General features: G+C 47.9%; 1 protein-coding gene across 1 annotated transcript in view; it reads right to left on the bottom strand.

The window, feature by feature from the left end:
• LMX1A (LIM homeobox transcription factor 1 alpha) overlaps nucleotides 1–17,156 on the bottom strand; it is a 152,798-nt gene extending 135,642 nt beyond the window's left edge. Inside the window, exons 1-3 of the mRNA XM_030848241.2 lie at nucleotides 17,043–17,156; nucleotides 16,453–16,550; nucleotides 14,017–14,203 (exon numbers count right to left, since the gene is read on the bottom strand). Coding sequence (XP_030704101.1) covers nucleotides 14,017–14,203; nucleotides 16,453–16,528 — 263 coding nt within the window. The 5' untranslated portion in view covers nucleotides 16,529–16,550; nucleotides 17,043–17,156. The remainder of the gene's footprint in view (nucleotides 1–14,016; nucleotides 14,204–16,452; nucleotides 16,551–17,042) is intronic.
• Between the last annotated feature and the right edge of the window lie 1,503 nt (nucleotides 17,157–18,659).

Here is an 18,659-nt window from a genome sequence, read left to right as displayed (position 1 = left end):
AGGTAATATGAGCTTCAGAACCTTCTTTCCTCTCTAATTAACCAGCAACGTCAGGGTAAAGCCGAAATCACCTCATCGTAACAGTTCAACCTCTGCAATACCGTACATACATCATTAAAATTTTAAAGGAGTTCATTGGGGAACTCCCTTAATAATTGAGTTGGAGAAAAGGGGCCAGTGATGAAGAGCATTTACCTGAGCTGATATTAACTGGGTTTGGCTACTAACGGCTTTCCAGCAATCCCACTGTGTCCATGTTGCCATTTAAAAGAGTACATTTCATTCGGCCCTTGCCCTTTCACTGTCAAGAGGGAAACTGAAAAATAATACATCATGAAGTATTGCAGTTTGTATTACAGTTCTCCACCCAATTCTCCCTTCCAGCACTACTGAGCTCGGTCTAAATGGAGCTCTTACAGCCAGGTGACAAGCAGAAAAATTCATCCCATGAATCGGTTGGGTGTCTATGATATCAAATAACATATCACTGAATGATATATTTTCCACTGAATTTACTGGCCACAGAGGCAGAGCCATTGGAAATTACTCAGCTTCCTTGATAGCACCAATTTTAGTTTAATTTCCTTCTAAGTTAGGTGGCCAGGCCCCTTATGACCCTGTCACCTTTCCTCTCCTAGGGTCACACAGATACGACAGCCCTAGACCTAAGGAAGGATTCCCACCCAACCATACACTGCTCTCCCGCTCCTCGTCAAAAACATTCCCATTCCCCCACTGTACACATCAGGCAGTTTGTGATCAGGCTCCAGACCTCAGAGAGCTCGAGGTAAAGGCGCTGAGGCTAATGGGAGAATCTCAAGGAGGTTAAACGATTTGCCTGGGCCCACCCAGATAAAGCAGAGGCAAAGGAATTACTGAAGCTCAAGGATTCTGAAAACCCACGGTTCTCCACTATAGGTCACTCTAGCCTCCAGTCTGGGAAAGTAAATATACGAACCAACCATATGAATAAGACTGTAAAACAGAGTGATAGTGGGTTAAGAGACCAAGCCACTGCGGTCTGGTCAATAAGGAGGATGGTGTCCCCATCCTGGACTCCCCTCTCTTGAATATTCTCCTGAGAATCACGGGAAGCAAAAGCCTACCAATGGACAGGTGTATGGATGGTCTAGTTGCCAAGCACAACTGACTAGTTCCTGGCCTGGGGGGATGTGAACACGTGTCCTGGGGAATCAGCCACATACTCTACACCTTGGACTATGCTGTAACCAAATAGAGATCTTCACGAACGAGGAGCAGAAACAGGAAGATGATAAGTAAGTTTTACACCCAGACAACTGGATCTGAAGAAGGACTCAAGCTTGAAGCCCCACTCTGCTGTCACCCCCCGGCCCATGAACCAGGGTGACCTCGAGAAAGAAGCTACGTGGGAAGCTGCAGTAGCCGCCTTACAAGAGATCCTGAGGAGAGATGGGAAATGGACCCACCTTCTGCTGGCCTCTGTTCAGTGATGATCAGCTCTGGCTAATCCACAGAGAAATGCACAAAAGAACAAAGGGAATGAATGGTTAGGAAAGACCAAAGCAGGAGTTCAACATGCACCCTAGATGTATCCCTGACCCTCCCCAAGCTTCTCCTCTGTGAACTGGAGGCCCCTCTCTCTCCCAGATCCTCAGCCTCTTTCCTTTCCTGGCAAAACTCACCCTAGCCATCATAGAGCCTCAAAACCACCCCATCCTAAAACATCTTCCCTTTATTCTACCTCTAGCCCAGGTACTGTTTTCCCTCCCATCTTTCTTCCACTACCCATCTTCTCAAAAAAGTTGGCCATATCACTCCATTTCTTCTTTCTTTTATTGTAAAACCCATTAAAATGCTGTCCTGATCCCTCCAAGCTTCTGACAAAGCTATTCTTGATAAGGTTACCACTGACTAACTACCAATTCCAAGAGCAAATAGGTGGCCCTACATTATAAAATTCCCCACCTCTGCCCTGTCCTCCGGAAGCCCACTCACCCTGGCGTTTTCTCCTGCATCCGTGCCATTTCATCACAGCCTCTCCCAGGGCTCCCCAAAGCTACACCCTTGAGCCTCTTCTCACTCTGTGTAGGATCCCCTTGGGCACTTCTCATATTTATATGATAACATATCCTAAAGCTTCTTGTCCAGGATAGTTTCTAGATCTTCTTTTACAACTGCCTCCTGGACATCTCCACCTGAATGGTTCACATTCCCATCCACGCTCCAGAGCCAATTAACATATCACCTCTTCCATGAAGCCTTTTCAACAACCCCAAGTCATTCATTGATGCATTTATCCATTCAGCCATCATGTCTAATGCCTATTATCTGTCGAGAACCATGCAAGATGCTGGAGATACAGGAGTTAAAAAACAAAGCGAGGGGGCTTCCCTGGTGGCGCAGTGGTTGAGAGTCCGCCTGCCGATGCAGGGGACACGGGTTCTGTCCCGGTCCGGGAAGATCCCACATGCCGCGGAGCGGCTGGGCCCGTGAGCCATGGCCGCTGAGCCTGCGCGTCCGGAGCCTGTGCTCCGCAACGGGAGAGGCCACAACAGTGAGAGGCCCGCGTACCGCAACAACAAAAAAAAAAACAGAAAGAGGAAGGTCCCTGTCCTCACTGAGCTTATGATCTTGTGACACAGACAGATAGTAAACCAACAAATAAATATGTACTTCAAATTATGATAGGCACTATAAAGATAATGAATAGCACATAGCAATAGGGAACCAAGGGATTTAGACAAGCTGGTACTCAGTCCCAGTGGCCATGCCTCTCTTAAAACAAGTTTACTCTTCTTTCAAGCCTCTGTTTAATTTATGTCTCTAAGCAATCTCTGCTAGACTGTTAATACATCAGTGCTTTGTTTTATTCATTTTTACATATCTGTCACATACAGGAATTTAATAAGTCTGATGATTAAAGGAATGCATGAGTAATTTAATTAATGAACCAACTGTTTATAAGATTCCATTTAGTTCTAAATTTGAGAAATGCACATACAACTAGGTAAAGTGCATTCCAATTGCTGGTGTATTACCTGAAATCTCTAGTTTCATTAAACGCCAGTTTACAGAGATTAAATTCAAATGTACATTTCATCTCTCTAAAATTGACTGGACCTACCTTTAAGAGAACCAAGTGTCGGCAGTGGTGAGAGAAATAATACAATACAGGAATACTTAACTTCCTCAAAACCCAAGATTCCATTATCCCTTTTTCGATACAGCCAGGCCAAGTAATAAACAAGAGGGAGCGAATAGTTTGGGAAATCAGCCTCACACGGGGGCACAGTGGGATCTTTCCTAGCTGAGGCTGAGGCTTGTTTGAAAATACAGCACAGTTCAGAAGAAAACTTGGAAAGGGGTTATCTGAGGAATGGATGGACAGCTGCTGGCTAGTCTCAATGGAAGTATGCCTAGAAGGCTCCAGATCTGATAGTTAACAGTTCTGCTGCCAAATGTGCAGACAGGCTCCCAGAACAAAAGTCACCAATCGCAAACTCTGGGAGCTGGAGAGGAGGTAAACGGATGCTTGTCTCCCTTTGTGTCATTCTTCTGGTGTGGAAGAACAGCGATGCTGGCAGACAGTGGAGACCAATGCAGATGGGATGGGATAGGAGGGATGGGTAGGACAGCTTTGCACTTGCGGAGGAGTTTGATAAACAGTGATGAGTGTACACTAGCAGCTTTCACACACACACACGCACACACACTCACTGACTCAGGCATTCCCCAAATCCAAAAAACTTCCTTTAAAACCACAGAATATATAAACAGCTGACCGTCGGAAGGCTGCCGGAAAGCTCAAGTATCTAGCAGGTGGGGACTTGTTTTCCAAGAGCTAGTTCAATAGGACAGACTGAGAATTGTGATCTCACTGGGGTGTGAACACCAGAATTCAAGGAGCAGATGGTGTGATTTAGTGGAAAGGCCATTGGACCAGGAGTCAGAGGCTTCGGATAGCATCCCAGCTTCTCTCTCAGCTACAAAATGCAAGGGGAAAAAAAAAAAAAACACCTTCCTTATCTAACTTTTTAAATTGTTGTAAGGTCCAATAAAGATAATATCTGTGAAGGCTCTCTGAAGATTCAAAAAGATACATTCTTTTTCAACACATCCTTTGATGGCATTTTCTATGAGTCAATCGTTGATCTGCATGCTTTAAAAATATTAACCCAAAATGATCCTATGAGGTTGGTTAGTACAATTTTTTTATTCTAGTTTTATTGAGATATAATTAACATATAGCACTGCATAAGTTTGAGGTGTACAACATAATGACTTGACTTACATACATCACGAAACGATTACCACAGTAAGTTTAATGAATATCCATCATTTCATATAGACACAAACTTTTTATAAATAGGAAAAAAATATTTTTCCTTGTGACGAGGATTCTTAGGATTACTCTCTTAATAATGTTCATATATGACATACAGCTCTGTTAATTATATTTATCATATTGTGCATTACATCCCTAGTACTTATTTAGGTTATAAGTGGAAGTTTCTGAGGTTGGTACTATTCTTATCCCCATTTTAGAGAGAGGAAACAGGCACAGAGAAAGCATGACCTTCACCCAAGGTAACACAGCTAGTGAGCAGCAGAGCAAGGATTTGGTCCCAGACACTCTGGCTCCAGAGTTTATGCTCTTAACCACTAGACTGTGTTATTGTACACAGCTTCTAAGAATATGTATTCTTTTACTCATATTAAAAAACCAACAATAATAATACCCAAGCCTGTATAGTTCTCCACATTTTACCAAAAGGCTTTTCAAGTTCATTACCTTATTTAATCCTCACAATAACCCTATGAGGCTGTTATTATTCTATTCCTTTGTATAGATGAGGAAATTGTGGCTTGGATATCTCTTGACAGTAGGACATGTGTTTCATATTATTTTTCCAGTAATGCAGAGAGCTGTGGAGTGCCCAAACCATTCATATCCACCTGTCCAACCCCTTCCATCTATGGACGTGGACTTTTAAAATAGAAGAACCCAACCAATAACAGAACACAAAGAAAATAATTTGACTGAACACCCTTCCAGTTAAAAAGTATCTTTGGAAGAATATCACAGTACATCCCAATGTGAATTATTTCATAACATCCTCTCCATTTTGACAGCTAGCGGAGAGCAGGCTCTAGCCTGCACACAGCATAATTTGAAAATTAAAAGGTCATAAGATAGGTTCTGAGCATAAGACACGCAAGAAGGCAAGGCTGAGCTGAGATTCTGAAAATGGGGTTGGAAAACCCATGCTGTGGTTGAACTCAGGGCTTCCAGGTGCATAGAGCCCCAGGGGAAAGATAGTTGCAGAGACCAAGCAACACTCCCACCAAAGACACGCAGGGAAGGGTCTCCTGGGATGTTCTTCCCCTTTGGATTTCCAGTGTCTACTTCATGGTACCGCCCATGAGGCACTAGCATGGCATGGCTTATGTCTCTGAAGAGCTGAGCCCTTATCCCTGTGAAGACGGTATCCGTCACTGCGCGTGGTACTGGCGAATACGTGCGCAACAGGAATCCCTGCTACAATGTGAGGAGGGACAGGAGGAGAAGGGGGGAGGGGGAGCCAGCAGCAGGGGAGGAAACTCTCGATGGTTATGTTAAAAAGGATTTGTTCCACTGTCAAAACCAGAAAGCTCTCCCCAAGAGCCAGCTTTAAGGAAGGAAGCCTGAAACGACAGAGACCGGGGTGGGATGTATTAAGGAGGCCCTCTGGAAAAGAGGCTGCAATAAAAGAGAGAGCATCAGGCAAAAGGCAGGTGTAGCTGTAAAAATCCACCTCTGGATGATGATGACCAGCAATGCCTGGCAGCTGAACAGAAATTGGGCTCTAGTGTTTCTGTTGGGTCCTAGTCAAAAGGGATCCCAAAGCCATGCTGCCTCTCTAGGGCAAGGACCATCCTTTAAATCTCGCCCATCACTGGGTCTCCACGGCGACTGGGAGAGGGCTCAATGACTACCAAACTCCTGAAAACTGTATGAGCCACACTTTGTCCACTCACCTGCCCATTCCCTTTTCCGGGCCCCACCCTGTCCCCAGTGACATCAACCCCTTCTCTACCCTGGAGCTGGGGGCCCCAGGCCAAGGCGGCATCAGCTTCCACTCAGGTTTAGGCTGTTGAGTACTCACACAAAGACATATTTGGACCCTCCTACAGAGAGAGAGGGGACTGTTTATGGGCCCAGAGGGAGCTGGCCCTAATCTGCTGCACACCAAATGATGACAACATGTTAAGAATGAAAATATGGTTTGGGGGGAGAGTCCCCAGGAGCCCAACATTTTGGTATTTAAAGGAACTTTAATGAGCTTAAGAGGCTAATCTGGAGTTCAGGAGGGGGTGTTTTGTTTTGTTTTGTTTTGAAAAATCCTTTTAAAAGTTCCTGAGGCTTGACAGGGAGCAGGCAAGAGAACTGTGAGTCAAGGAGTGGCTACCGTGTAACTGAAGGGGCCCCATGGAACTAGGAGAGGAGGCTGCTCCAGAGATCCCTTCTCACTGCAGCAGCAGACCCTGCTGCTCAAGAGATAAAGGATGGTTCTTCCCAGGTTGGAGAAGTGTGACACCCAAGGAAGCAGCAAAAAAAAGTTGAGAGTGAGTACACACTATCAGAGCGCTAGCCAGGCTTCTCACCAAACGACTCCTCGTCCCGGTTTACCGGTGACAACATCAGACTCAGGCACTTCTCCGACCCACTGAAAAACATAACCCATCATCCATGAAGGTGCCAGGCACACTCAGAAAGATGTCCAGGGGCCCCAGTTGGTCACCCAAAGAGTGTGATCATGGGATCATGCAAACCTGAGTGTTTTAATGCCCCTCACCAGGTATTGTAGCTGAGCTCTGCTCCACAACTGGGTGGATCATTATGCTGTGTATCTAAAAGATGAATTTGTTTCCTCCAAGTGAGAAAAATTAAAAGAGGACCAACAGTCCATAAACTTGGCATGGGGGAGAAATGAGGCAGTTGATGAGACGGTGTTAAGTAATATCATGTGCTTGCAAGAGTCAAGTTAGTAGAATTCTACAGGACATAGGGGAGTGAGGGGGAGGCAGAACGGGATGGGGCTAGATGTGAAGTCAGATATGGCATGTGGCCCATTCCTAGCACTGCTGGATGTCAAAGATCTTTTTTAATATGAAGAGTTTAACTGGCCCATGAGACAAGGCAGTCCGATCCACAGTGGCCAGATACCTACCAGGGTTTGTCCATTATAGGGTAATGATGATAAAATACAAATCCATCAGGGTAGAAAGCCACTGGAGGCCTAGAGAGTCTGAAAAGCCAGACATATTTACTGTTATCCAAAAATAGGATCCCCCAACTGGAATCTTGAAAGGCTAGAAGAGACCAAACTCTTTCATGTGACTTCAGCTAAGGACTAAGAGAAGCACAGTCCATTTTGTATTTTTAGTTGTTATGACATTATGGTGCAATAATGGGGGATCTGGCAAGGGTTCCATTAAATTCTAGCGAACCCGAGCACGGCAGCCAGGTGACAAGCTCTACAGATGATCTGGTTGCCTTGGTTCGCGACTGAAAAGTACAGCACGGAAGTAGGTTTTAAAAATCCTCTTTTAACTGCCCAGATGGGGCTATTTGCAATGGGACCAAGTCTACCAGAAATTGGTAGGAAACCAGTGTTGGGCCACAGTTTTATTCCTCTGATAATGTCTTCACTAATACTTCACTGTTTCTGCTGCATTCCAATTGCATCTGCTGTCTAATGCCCAAAGAAACTTAATCCCCAACCTAAGTCTCATTTTATTTATTTTCAGTAGTGTGAAAACAAACATGCAGCAAGATTATAGTGTTTACACCTCCTTTTTAGCTGATATAGCTCTAATCCTCCTGCTAATTAATGCCAGGGCCACAGCAATTTTATTAATTTCATCTTGGTTAAAAATATAGAGACAGATAATTGTGCTTGACTAAAATAACAATTTGACATTTGGAAGGTGTTTGCTTCATTTCAGCAAGACAGTTGGCTGGGTTTCATTTAATATACGACAAAGAGACACAAAGCTGCGGCTGACATTGGTCAATGATAACATAACTAATTCTAATTGTCATAAATTGACTAAACTGTCCCACATCGCACTAGTCAAGGAGACGAAGGAGAAAATGTACATCGTGAGGCGTACCAAGTTTTTCTGTGGGTTCCAGAAAACAGGCGCAAAGGAGAAAAGGGCCTCTTTTCTCCAGAACCTTTTCTACATTTTGTTCCTAAAATTACCAACTTCCCCAAACTGAATCTGAAAAGGCTGCTGGCAACGCTGATCTACACACTGCTAAGAAACTTTCAGAAAAACATACAGGGCATTCATTCCTAGGGGGAAGCCTCAGGCATGCTGGAAACTGCACAGGGTTCTCCCACATAGGACCCTTTCTGCTTCTGTGCAGGGTGGGGTGAGGGGTGGCACTGCCCACCCCATACAGTCCCCAGTCCTCCATACCCCACCCTGCAAGTGGCTTACCAAGAACTCCCATCTGAAGATATGGGCATTTAAATTTCCATGTTAGAAAGGTATAAAAAAAAATTGCAAAGCATTAAAGTAAAGCTAAGATTTCATAGTTAAGGCGGAAATTACTTTTAAACCTTTCTTTAGTGGATGTGATCGCACTTTTTCCCCCATAGTTCATTTCCCAGTATTGTACAACTATAGTTAACGATCAAATTAACGTGATTCAATACGGGTTGAATCTTCGATCTTGATATAAAGCAACAATGACATTTTGTATATCAATTTAAGAAGCTTTAATAAATTCCCAGCAATATAATGAGTATTTTAAATCCTTGTCTATTTTCTCACTTCTGAACAGTAGGATCCAAATAATTTCTTTGACCATAAAAATTAATTAGCTGATAATTTAATGAATGCAACTGTTCTCATTAGAGAAACAGTACCTACTCATTAATTCCAAAAAACATTCCCAGAATTAAAAAACAACAATAAAGAGGGCTCTCAAAAATTAGTAACAGTATTTTAGGTCACACAAAAGTTATAAATAAGAAAAATGAAACTAAAAAGCAAGACAAACAATGAACTATCAGAAAAGCTCTTGTCACTGAAATCTGAACAGCAAAAGCAACTCCTTAGCCAGGTGGATGACAAAATTCCAGAACTCTACAATATGTAAAACTGGATCGGATAAATAACTTTTTTAATGTGCTCCATTTACGTGAAGGATCAAAAGAATCCCACAAGTCTACTCTGAAAGGCAATGTTCATATCTAATCCCCAGAATACTATTAATATCTACTCCTGCTCTCTAATTTTATTTCAACATTTTAAGTCTGAGATTCAGAAAGTCCTACCTACGGACCAATACATATAAAAAGAGAAAACACCTCTGAACAAGGAGGGTTTCCAATCACCCTCTAAATAAAAAAAGAGATAAGTCAGCCTGCACAAACACAGCCACAGCCCATGGACAGTGCTTATCCCAAGCTAAGCCCCCCTGCAATTTAATGCAGACATCAATTCATTACCTAGCTGTGTCTGATTTTTATATTCCTAACTTTTATTATGCCAGGAGTGAGGCCAACAAAAGATAGAGTAAAAATCTAACAACTGCCTCTGTAATTTCATCTGTGGGCTTCTTTTATGAGGAACTGATGCCCAATTTTGATCTCCAAGTAATGTCACAGTAATAAAACCAAACTAACCATCCTCCCTACACATACAGCCTACACTACCTTGATAAAATGCAGCATTAGTTCATTACTGATCCTAAAAGAAATCATTACCTCAGCCATCCTCTCCTCGGGGCTGCCAATCACCAGGTCGAAAGAAAAATACAGAGAAAGCTCTAAGTGAGGGATATGTACTCTGCTTCACTGGAGTCCCTTCCTTCAGAAAAACTGGTCTGCTCCAAAAGAAAGGGGAGAAAACATGGACTGGCCCTCTGAGAGAAGGTTTCCCAAGGCCTGCCCTTTGCTGACATGTGGGGAGTTATGATGTTATAAGAGCAGCCCTGATGACAGCAGTACTATCCCACACTGCTCCTAGGATGTCCAGAACAATCTAAGGGGTAATGATAAACTTCATATGTGAGGCGAGAGGGCCCCGCCTGACACAGAGCCGCCAGGCACATGAAAGAAACAATATAAACTTGATTTAAATGTGGGATCCCTTCCAGAAGGCTTAATTATCTATTGTATTACCACATTCCTGTTATTCAGCAGCCTCTTCTTTCTCCAACGTAAGTCCAACTACAGTATTTGTTTGGAACAAATTCAGGGAAAACTCCAAACTAACCAGATCCTAGAGGACTCAGTTAAATAGGGAACAAGAGTTATGTAAGTAGAAGTTCCCCAGGCTGGAAAATACTTCCGCTGTCTGCTAACTTTCGGGACCACTGAAGACAGCTGAGTCCAACGTTTAAACACCCACACCTACAGCATCCTGATGTTTTATGTGACATGATGCCCCTTCATCAATTCTGTGCGTGTACCATCCCACCGAACTAGTTATTTTTCTTTGACGGCACGTCACGAACAATAAAGGTCACCTCCAGTTCTTAATTTCTGGACGTTCATAAATCAGTTTTCTGCACTCCAGCCTTAAATGCTTATTTGTTTTGGATGCTGAGGAGATAAATTATTCCTAAGAGTGTCACAGTGTATGAGACAAGTATTTAACAAAATACCCTGAAGTCTTCAAATGAACGGCTGTACGCCTAAGATGCCACTGTCAATTCAGTTCTTTAAAATTAGACAAATATGGTGTTTGACATCAAGAAGGTGTAACAACTAGTTGACAGAGTAGAATTTTCACTTTTTAACTGGCTGCCTGACACCATAAATAGGCAGCTAATAATTCAAATGCAACAGTGCTCAATGGCCAGAAATGCACATACAAATGGCTAACATAAATAGGATAAGTCCACTTGGTTAATATTATGTTTATGAACTTCACTGAAGACTGTACATTAGCTATATGTTCTTTTATTTTGATGTGTAAAAACAGCATTTGAACTCCATGAATTTTGGAGACAAGGGCACTGCCTGAATATTCATTTTCGATGAACTGTTCCATCATTCACCACCACCATTGTCCGATCACTTTAACTTCCATCTTAATTTCCTTTCCGCTTGCCTTGGCTGGGTCTCAAATTTTTAAAAAGATCCGAAGAAAGCAAGCAAAAATTATGTTTACAAATGTATTTGTTAAAGAGGAAATGTGCTCTCTGTGACTGTTTCGTGACTATTATCTAAAATTGAATTGCATCCTCCTGGAGGATAAATTTCTGGTCATTCCAGACAGCTTCTATTCAATACTTAGTCCTGCAGTCTCAGTAGAGGTTTTCAAGAAATATTCAATAGTTAGGATAATATAGATGGAAAAAAGTGCTAGGCTATAATATAAGCCTCTTGAAGGCAGGCTCCAAGACTTTTTCTCAGTATCCTCCTATCCCCTAGCCTAGTGCCTTGCCTGTAGGAGCTCAAAGAGCTTGTTGAATAAAGGAATTTGTCTTGAGCCTAATTTTAAAACAAACAAACAAACAAACCACGCTTTCTTCTCTTATAGCAACTACCACGCAGATGAATGCCATTAAGATTATTAAATATATTACAGCCCTGCTTGGTTAAAGAAGAACGGGATTGGGATGGGGGACAGAGGAGAGAAAAACGGAATAAAATTAATCAGAAAAAAACAGTGGAGGCTCTGGGCACAGACAAGTGCTGACAGTGAACTAAAGAGACAAGCAACTCCATTTTGGCCATCTGTGTTTCCAAAATATATGTTAAAATCAAAATTAAAAACCCTCACTGTAGCATCAACACCTCTCCAAACAATGTAGCTCACACTACTCTGTAAAATCTGCTTGGTTCTGGCCAACAGCTGGCAAGTTGATCCCTGCAATTTTCCCTTTGCAGAAATAGCTTTGTGCGGGGAGAACTGACCCTAGTGGGCTAATAAGCCCAAACCGCTCCAAACCTGGGAGGCTGAAATGGAGGGGACATTGTTGTGTTAAGTACTTTACAACAACTGTTTCTTCTCCTCTTGACACAGCCTGACTTCCTTAAAGAAGATTTGACTGGCCAGACAGCTGTGTTGACCCTTAAGCCTTCTTTGATTCGTGATTTTTTTTTTTCACAAACAATAGAAATTCACCACCCAAATCCTTTCCTAAGCTCCCATACTTTTGAATTTGCCAGTGTTGTGCCTGAAGGATGTGGACATTTCAGTCATCTATAAGCACAAAGATAAAGATTGGGACTACACAATCCCAAAACCTTCAGACGAAAAGCAACAGGGGAAAAAAAGAAAAAAGAAAAAAAAAAAGAGCAATCAACCAGAAGCTTTATCCAAAGGTGGTACTTGAAGTTGTGTGCACAGAAACTGCTGAATTACCTAAAAACGGCACTTTTCGCTCAGACACTAGAGCACTGAACAATCAAGAACAGATACAACCACATCTTCTTTTTTCAGAAATTGAAACCGTAATCACCACTTTGGGTAATGGCGATGCATTTTCACTTCTTTATATATTTCTGTATTGCCCAACGCATCCAAAATCAAACACCTATTTTTTTGTGTGCTGAAAAGTGTAAAATGATCTTTTCAAAACAAAAGAAAATGCCCAGTACTCTATCCACATGGGGGTAAAATTCAAGCTTGCTATAGCAAGGGAGTTTGAGCAGCAGAAAGAATTTTTGTGTGTGTGGTCACTGGATCTGATTGCTTTGTCAGTCTGTAGTAAACCTCAGAGCCCAGGCAAATCAGACAAGAAGATATTTCTGTTCTCTCCCAGAGCTTTCTGTTATATTGAGACTTCTCCTGGACACCTCCTTTCATGGTGTGTTTTTAATAACATGATAGGAACTGCTTTTCAGGAACACTAACCCTCCCTCGATTATCCTCATATAGTGCTGTCCCTTTCATTCACCAGTGACAAATGCAGAATTCTCCTGCCCATGCCCCGAGGGCACTCCGTCACTTATCCAGTCCTCGGGTACAAAAACAGAGGCCTCCGTTTCAGCCACTTTTCTTTGCTTCAATACCCCGCACAGCTCAGTGAAGTCAGTGTCCCTGTTGCTGAACTCTTTTGACCAGGAAAGGCAGTCCCCCCACCCCCACCCCCACCCCAGACTACCCCCCAGCTCAGCTCTACTAAGCAACTCCGGGCCTGCCTGGCCGGAACCAGGAAGTCCTTCAAACTCCCACTCCCCAGCCTCGTCCAGGCTTTAGACATTATGGAGATCTAGAATCGAAAAAATCCACTTTCTTAAATACCTGTCTCCTAGGTCTCCTCAAAACACACCAGAACGTTCGCGTTGACGGGAGGGAACTGAACCTGCGGCGTGGCAGAAACGCATGCCCACATGGGAATTAGGGAGGAGGCGGAGGATGGAGGACCTGGCCTAACTGCTCCTATGGCCCGAGGGTTTTGCAGACAACGGGGAAGGGGCTGGGGAGAATACAGTGAGAGAAAAAGCAAAAGGGGTGTGCGCTGCCGCGGAGCTCAGAGGGGCAGCAGCGGTGTTTCCGAGCCCAATCTGTTGGGGACCCCAGTGGACAAAGCCAAGCGAGGTAGGAGCACAGGGGACCCAAGCTATGGAATCAGGACCACCTCAGCTCTGCGCATAAGCGCGTGGGTGGCGCAGACAGGTGGGTAAGGTAGAGGGGGAGCCGGCGAGCAGAGGTGGGCCACTGGCCGCCCCCAAGGGCACCCCCGTGAAGCAGGGAGGGGAGAAACAACGTTGATGGGGTGGGAGTACCCACAAAGGAGTGTCCTCGGGGAATGGCCAGGTCGGGAAAACTGGGCGAGCAGACCACAACGGGAGCCATCCCTTGGGCTTCTGCGGGGCCTGGGCCGTGGCTGCGTGCACCCGCGCAGTCCCTCTGCCGCCCTGGGGAGCATGGAGGATGCGGGTAAATGGGCACCTGCGTATGTGGGCTCTTGGGCGCATCTTGCTCCTTCCAGAAGCATATGAGGGGGTGAAGAAGGAGAAAGGCTCCCTCGCCCGCTGATCCAGTGTGTGGGGCGCGCTCCGAGGCGCGGGCACTTACTTCTCGTAGTCATACTTGCAGTAGAGCTTCTTGTCCCGGTAGAAGCAGGTGGTCTCCAGGGGCTCTTTGCAGGAGGTACACTGCACGCACTGCTCATGCCAGAAGCTGTCGTTGAGCCGCAGCAGAAACCTGTCCGAGATGACCCGTTGACAGCCCTCGCAGACAGACTTGGGGCTCACCGCTCTGCCTACAGCAGCAACAGACGTCCGCCCGTGAGCCGAGCCGGCCCAGCATCCCGGCCAAAGCCGGCCCGGACCAGCTACGGATCACTCCACACCCACGGATTTACCCCCGCGTCCTCCCACCCTGGGAAGCCCCCCGCAAAACATCCAAGCTTAGATTTGGAGAGCAGAGCAAAATCAAACCAAATGGCATTTCTAATAAACAGGGACTATGTGGGAAGGTTTCAGTTCTACCAGGGGAGGGGGCAGAAATCAATAATAAGTGGCCTTTAATTATCAAACCTACCCTGGTATGCGCGCAAACGTGCGCACATCCTGTAAAATCGGCCTGCAAATAAATTTGTGCTCCCAGGTTTATCACATAATCACTAAATCACTCACTATGCTTGTCTCTATTGTCTATTATTAAAACTGTGAGTGTGTAAAAAGGATTTTCTACTTTGTGGTTTGGTTTTGTCTTTTGCTAAAACGCAATTCTGCTCTATTTTTTGAAGGAAAACTTTACATTTTCTTTGCTTCCTAAAAAGTCCTGTGCGTGCAGAAAAATACCGTTCTCGCCCTAAGCAAACTAAGTATTGTTCAAACCAATGAACCCCAAACTGCTGGCTGGAGCGCAAATTACAGATGGGTTTTTTTCATAATTAAGAAGCATCAAAATGGAGGGAAGAAAGAAAAAAAAAAAACAGGGAAGAAGCAGGATTCGGAGACGCCGCGGAGTGTCCGGCCAGGATTCCGGGAATCAGGCGAGCTCAGCAGCCACGCGTGAGGGCGAAAACGCACCCAAAGCGACTCAGCGCGAAAGGGACTCTTCTCTGTCCCAACCCTTGCACTTGTGTCACTTTTGTCCCTTTAGTTTGCGGGTGCGGGGGGGCGGCTTTTTTTTTTTTTGAGGGTAGTGGGATGCTCAGCCACCTTTGTCGCTATGTCGGCACGTTTCACAGCTATTTAAAGAAGGCCTATTCCCCCGGGTAACAATACCTTTGCGCGTGGTGTCCCAAAGGGCCTGACCCTTCCCAGTTTCCCTGCTACTCGGTCGCCTTCCCCTCAGGAGACGCAGCCACCGGCTCAGGAGCGGGGCCGGTCCCCTTGGCGCTCAGGCAGGGAGGTCTAGAAGTAGCGAGATCTTTAAAATATTCCCTATTCTTTCTGCCCTGTCTCGGCGTCTAGGGCCACGAGCCGGGCGCAGAGAGCGGACGTGGGCCGGGCAGGGAGTACCGGGCGAGCCGCGACGCCCGCTGAACGCAAGAAGTTCGAGCGCGCCCTGCGCCAGGTCTGGGCCAGCTCTGACGCCCTGGATCTTCCGAGGCTGTATGGAGTCGGTAAGTTTCCGAAAGGGCGGTTGAAAAAGGGGAACGCGGTGCACGCGATTTCGTTTCATCTGGGGAGTTGAGGGGGGCATTCCTCCCTCAGTCTGATTTCTCTAGCCGAACAGCCTCATCCTCCGCCTCCACCCCGCTCTAGCGGTTCCGAGTTAGGGAAAGAGGCAAGAGGTTTAACTGACAAAACGAAAACCCCTCCCGCTAAAAAATTTTAAAACACCCATTCACCAAACTTGAAAAGCATCGAGGGCGGGGTGCGGGGTGGAGGGTGGGAATCCCTGGCCTCAGCTCGGTTAGACCCGCGTGTGGGTCGAAGCCCTGGGTTCGCCGCTCCTCCGTGGTCGCTGCAAAGAGATTGGGGAGACCCGGGAGGGAGGGCGACACGCCGGACCCGAGATCCGGCTCCAGTTAATTAAAGCCGAGGCAAAGGCCCTGCCGCGCGGGCTAATCCCCGCGCTGCGCTGCCCACCGGCCCGGAAAAGCCTCTCCGCGGTGCTTGAGGCTGAGATTGGGGCTGGAGTTGGTGGAGGCGAGATGCCGCCTCGAACTTGGGTGCTCCGTGACTGGGGTTTGTGTGCTCGTCCTTAAGCCTCAGAGAAGACGGCGGCATTTATGAGACGTCGATCAGCTCTGTGATTAAAAATCCAGTCCTGGGTATTTTTAATCATTTGCCATTCAAACGCCTGCAAGCAATCTCGCCCGCCCCTCGCGGCTCTGGGGAGTTCGGTGCCCGATGCGTGAGGCCTGGGGTGGCTTGTCGGTTAAGGGTAGGAAGGACCCACAGAGACTGACGGCTAGACAGGGAGTGGGCTCAACTGAGTGCATGAAGCGGGCCGCTAGCTCCCCTATTGCCGACCGGGTCCAAGCAAGCTGGGCTCCAGAGCTGGGGCCTGGCGGAAAGACGGTGCGCCCAGGCGCATGGCCTGAGTACTCACCCAGCAGCGAGGAGAAGGAGGCCGACGTCTCAATGGCGCTTTGGAAGTTCTCCTCCATCTTCAGGCCGTCCAGCATGTTCGGGCCGGGCCGGGAGGACCTGTAGAGGAGAGGAGACGACGCTTTAGGCGTCTGTGCCCTCTGGGACGCGGCGCCCGTAGCCGCCGCACTCTTGGGAAAAGACGGAGGGAGTGTCCAGGGTGACCAGAATGAGCTGGGAGGGTAGAGTCCAGCCAAGAGAAATGTGGGGTGGGAGGAGAGAAACGAGTCACAGCGAACTGCTCTGACTGATCTGATTTCACTCGAAGTCAACGCGTTAAGTACTTAGGCCTCCGCCCCCCAACTGCGTTTCTCCTTCCCCTGCCCCCCAACCCCCTCCACCCGGTCCCCAGCCCAGGTTTCCCATCCCGAGTCCGACTCCGCCCCAACCTATACTAGTGGGGGCCCTAGGGACGCCTCTGCGGGAACCCAACTACTGGGGTAAGATGGAGATTAAAAAGAGTGGGTGTTTTCCCTCGCGGGGCCCGGCCCAGGCACGCGGAACTACGAGGTCTATAGCCCGCGCCCAGACCGGCCGCGTTGCGTCCCTCACCTGCCCCGACCGAGGAGGGGCAGAGTAAGCGACCCGGAGAGCGTCCCGCCAGCTCCCAGACTCAGGGCACTGGCATCTGCTGGGGGCGCGCAGGAGCGGGCGTGCTGGGCGCGCGGGGAGGTCCTCCCGCCGGTCGGCCGGTGCCGGGAATGTCTGCAGGAGCAAAGAAGTCGCCTCGGGGAGGAGCCGCGGCTGGCCCTGCTCACTCTTGGATGCATTTCAAATCAACTTTCAGAAACACGCCCGCCCGAGCTGGAGCCCAGGAGCAGGCAGCCTTCCTTACCTGATGGGTGAGCTCGCTCCCGGTGGCAGGAGCCGAATGAAGTTGCCGAGCGCCGCGGGAAGCTTCGGCCGGGGGAGGCGTAGGCCCTCGAGGCTGCAGCCAGAGCGGCCGCCCCCGGCTCCGGCGCGCCCGGGAGGGAGCCGGAGCGAGCGCCGGCCCCTGGCTCCGCTCCTCGGCGCGCCCGGGCCGGGCCGGGACGTGGCCGCGGGCGGCCGGCCTTCTCGGGACGTCCTGCCCGCCCGCGTCGCTCCTCGGGAGGAGGGGAGGGCCCGATGCTTCTCCCAGGCTAGAGGGAAGGCGGAGGCCCACGGTCCTGGGTGCGAGTCGGGCCCTGCTTGGCTGGGGCGGATCCGGTCGCTTCTGACAGGGGCCGCGGCGCTGCGTGCGCGGCGGAGGGAAGGGGGTGGGGTGCGCAGGGAGGGGGCTGGGAGCGCGTCCCGTGGAGGGCCCGTGGTGCTCGCTTCCCAGCCTGGCTGAGCAGCCCAACCTCGCGGCCACCGCCGGGTGCGCCCCTCGGCCGCTGCAACCTCCCGGGCACGCAAAGTTTCCTCCCCTCCACGTGTAATCGCTACCTCCGGGAGCGCTGGCCCCAGTGCCGCCCGCGGCCCCGAGCCCCCGCTGCGCCTTCGCAGAGATCTCCACGCCACCTGGACCGCGGCGCCGGCACGCTGGTTCCCTGGCCGCTCTCCAACCACTGCGAGTGATAAAAGCACCGCAAACCTCACCCGGGCAGCCGGAAAGGCCAAGAAGCTATTTGCCGCGCGTGGCTGCGGGACCCTGCAGCTCCGAGCTACTCAAACCCCTTCTTGGTCACCCAGGGCTCCCGCAAGTTCCCAACTTCCGTTGGCCTCAAAACCCCGTTCACCGTTTCAGTTTGAAAGCCGTTCGAACACAGATGCAGATGCCGAGGATCCAAGGCCAGAGCTTGAATCAGGCTCCTGGTAGCGACTAGGTGGGATCTGACCCCCAGGAGGTGAGCTCGGAATAACACTGCGCTGGAAGTCAGCTAAGGGGACATTCTAAGGGGAGCAAAGTATCTGGGGGGAAATGTTAACTCACTACACCTCCTAACCCTAGCCTCCAGTGATAGAGCATTCGCCCCTGCAGGAGCAGAAACTGGGTCTCCTGTGTATCCCAGGAGGTTACAACTGTCCTGGGCTTCAAGTGGAGGCTCAATAAAAAAAATCATGACACTGGCTAACGTTTATGGAACATTTATTTTGTTCCAGGCTTGGTTACATAGTTAACTCATTTAATCTTTACAGCAACCCTATGAGGTGGAGACATTATCCCAATATTACAGGTGAGGCAAACAGAGCACAGAGGGCACCTGA

This window comes from Globicephala melas, chromosome 1, assembly GCF_963455315.2.
Source record: "Globicephala melas chromosome 1, mGloMel1.2, whole genome shotgun sequence".
In the NCBI taxonomy this organism is placed as follows: Eukaryota; Metazoa; Chordata; class Mammalia; order Artiodactyla; family Delphinidae; genus Globicephala; species Globicephala melas.
This window is presented reverse-complemented; position numbering and strand designations above follow the sequence as displayed.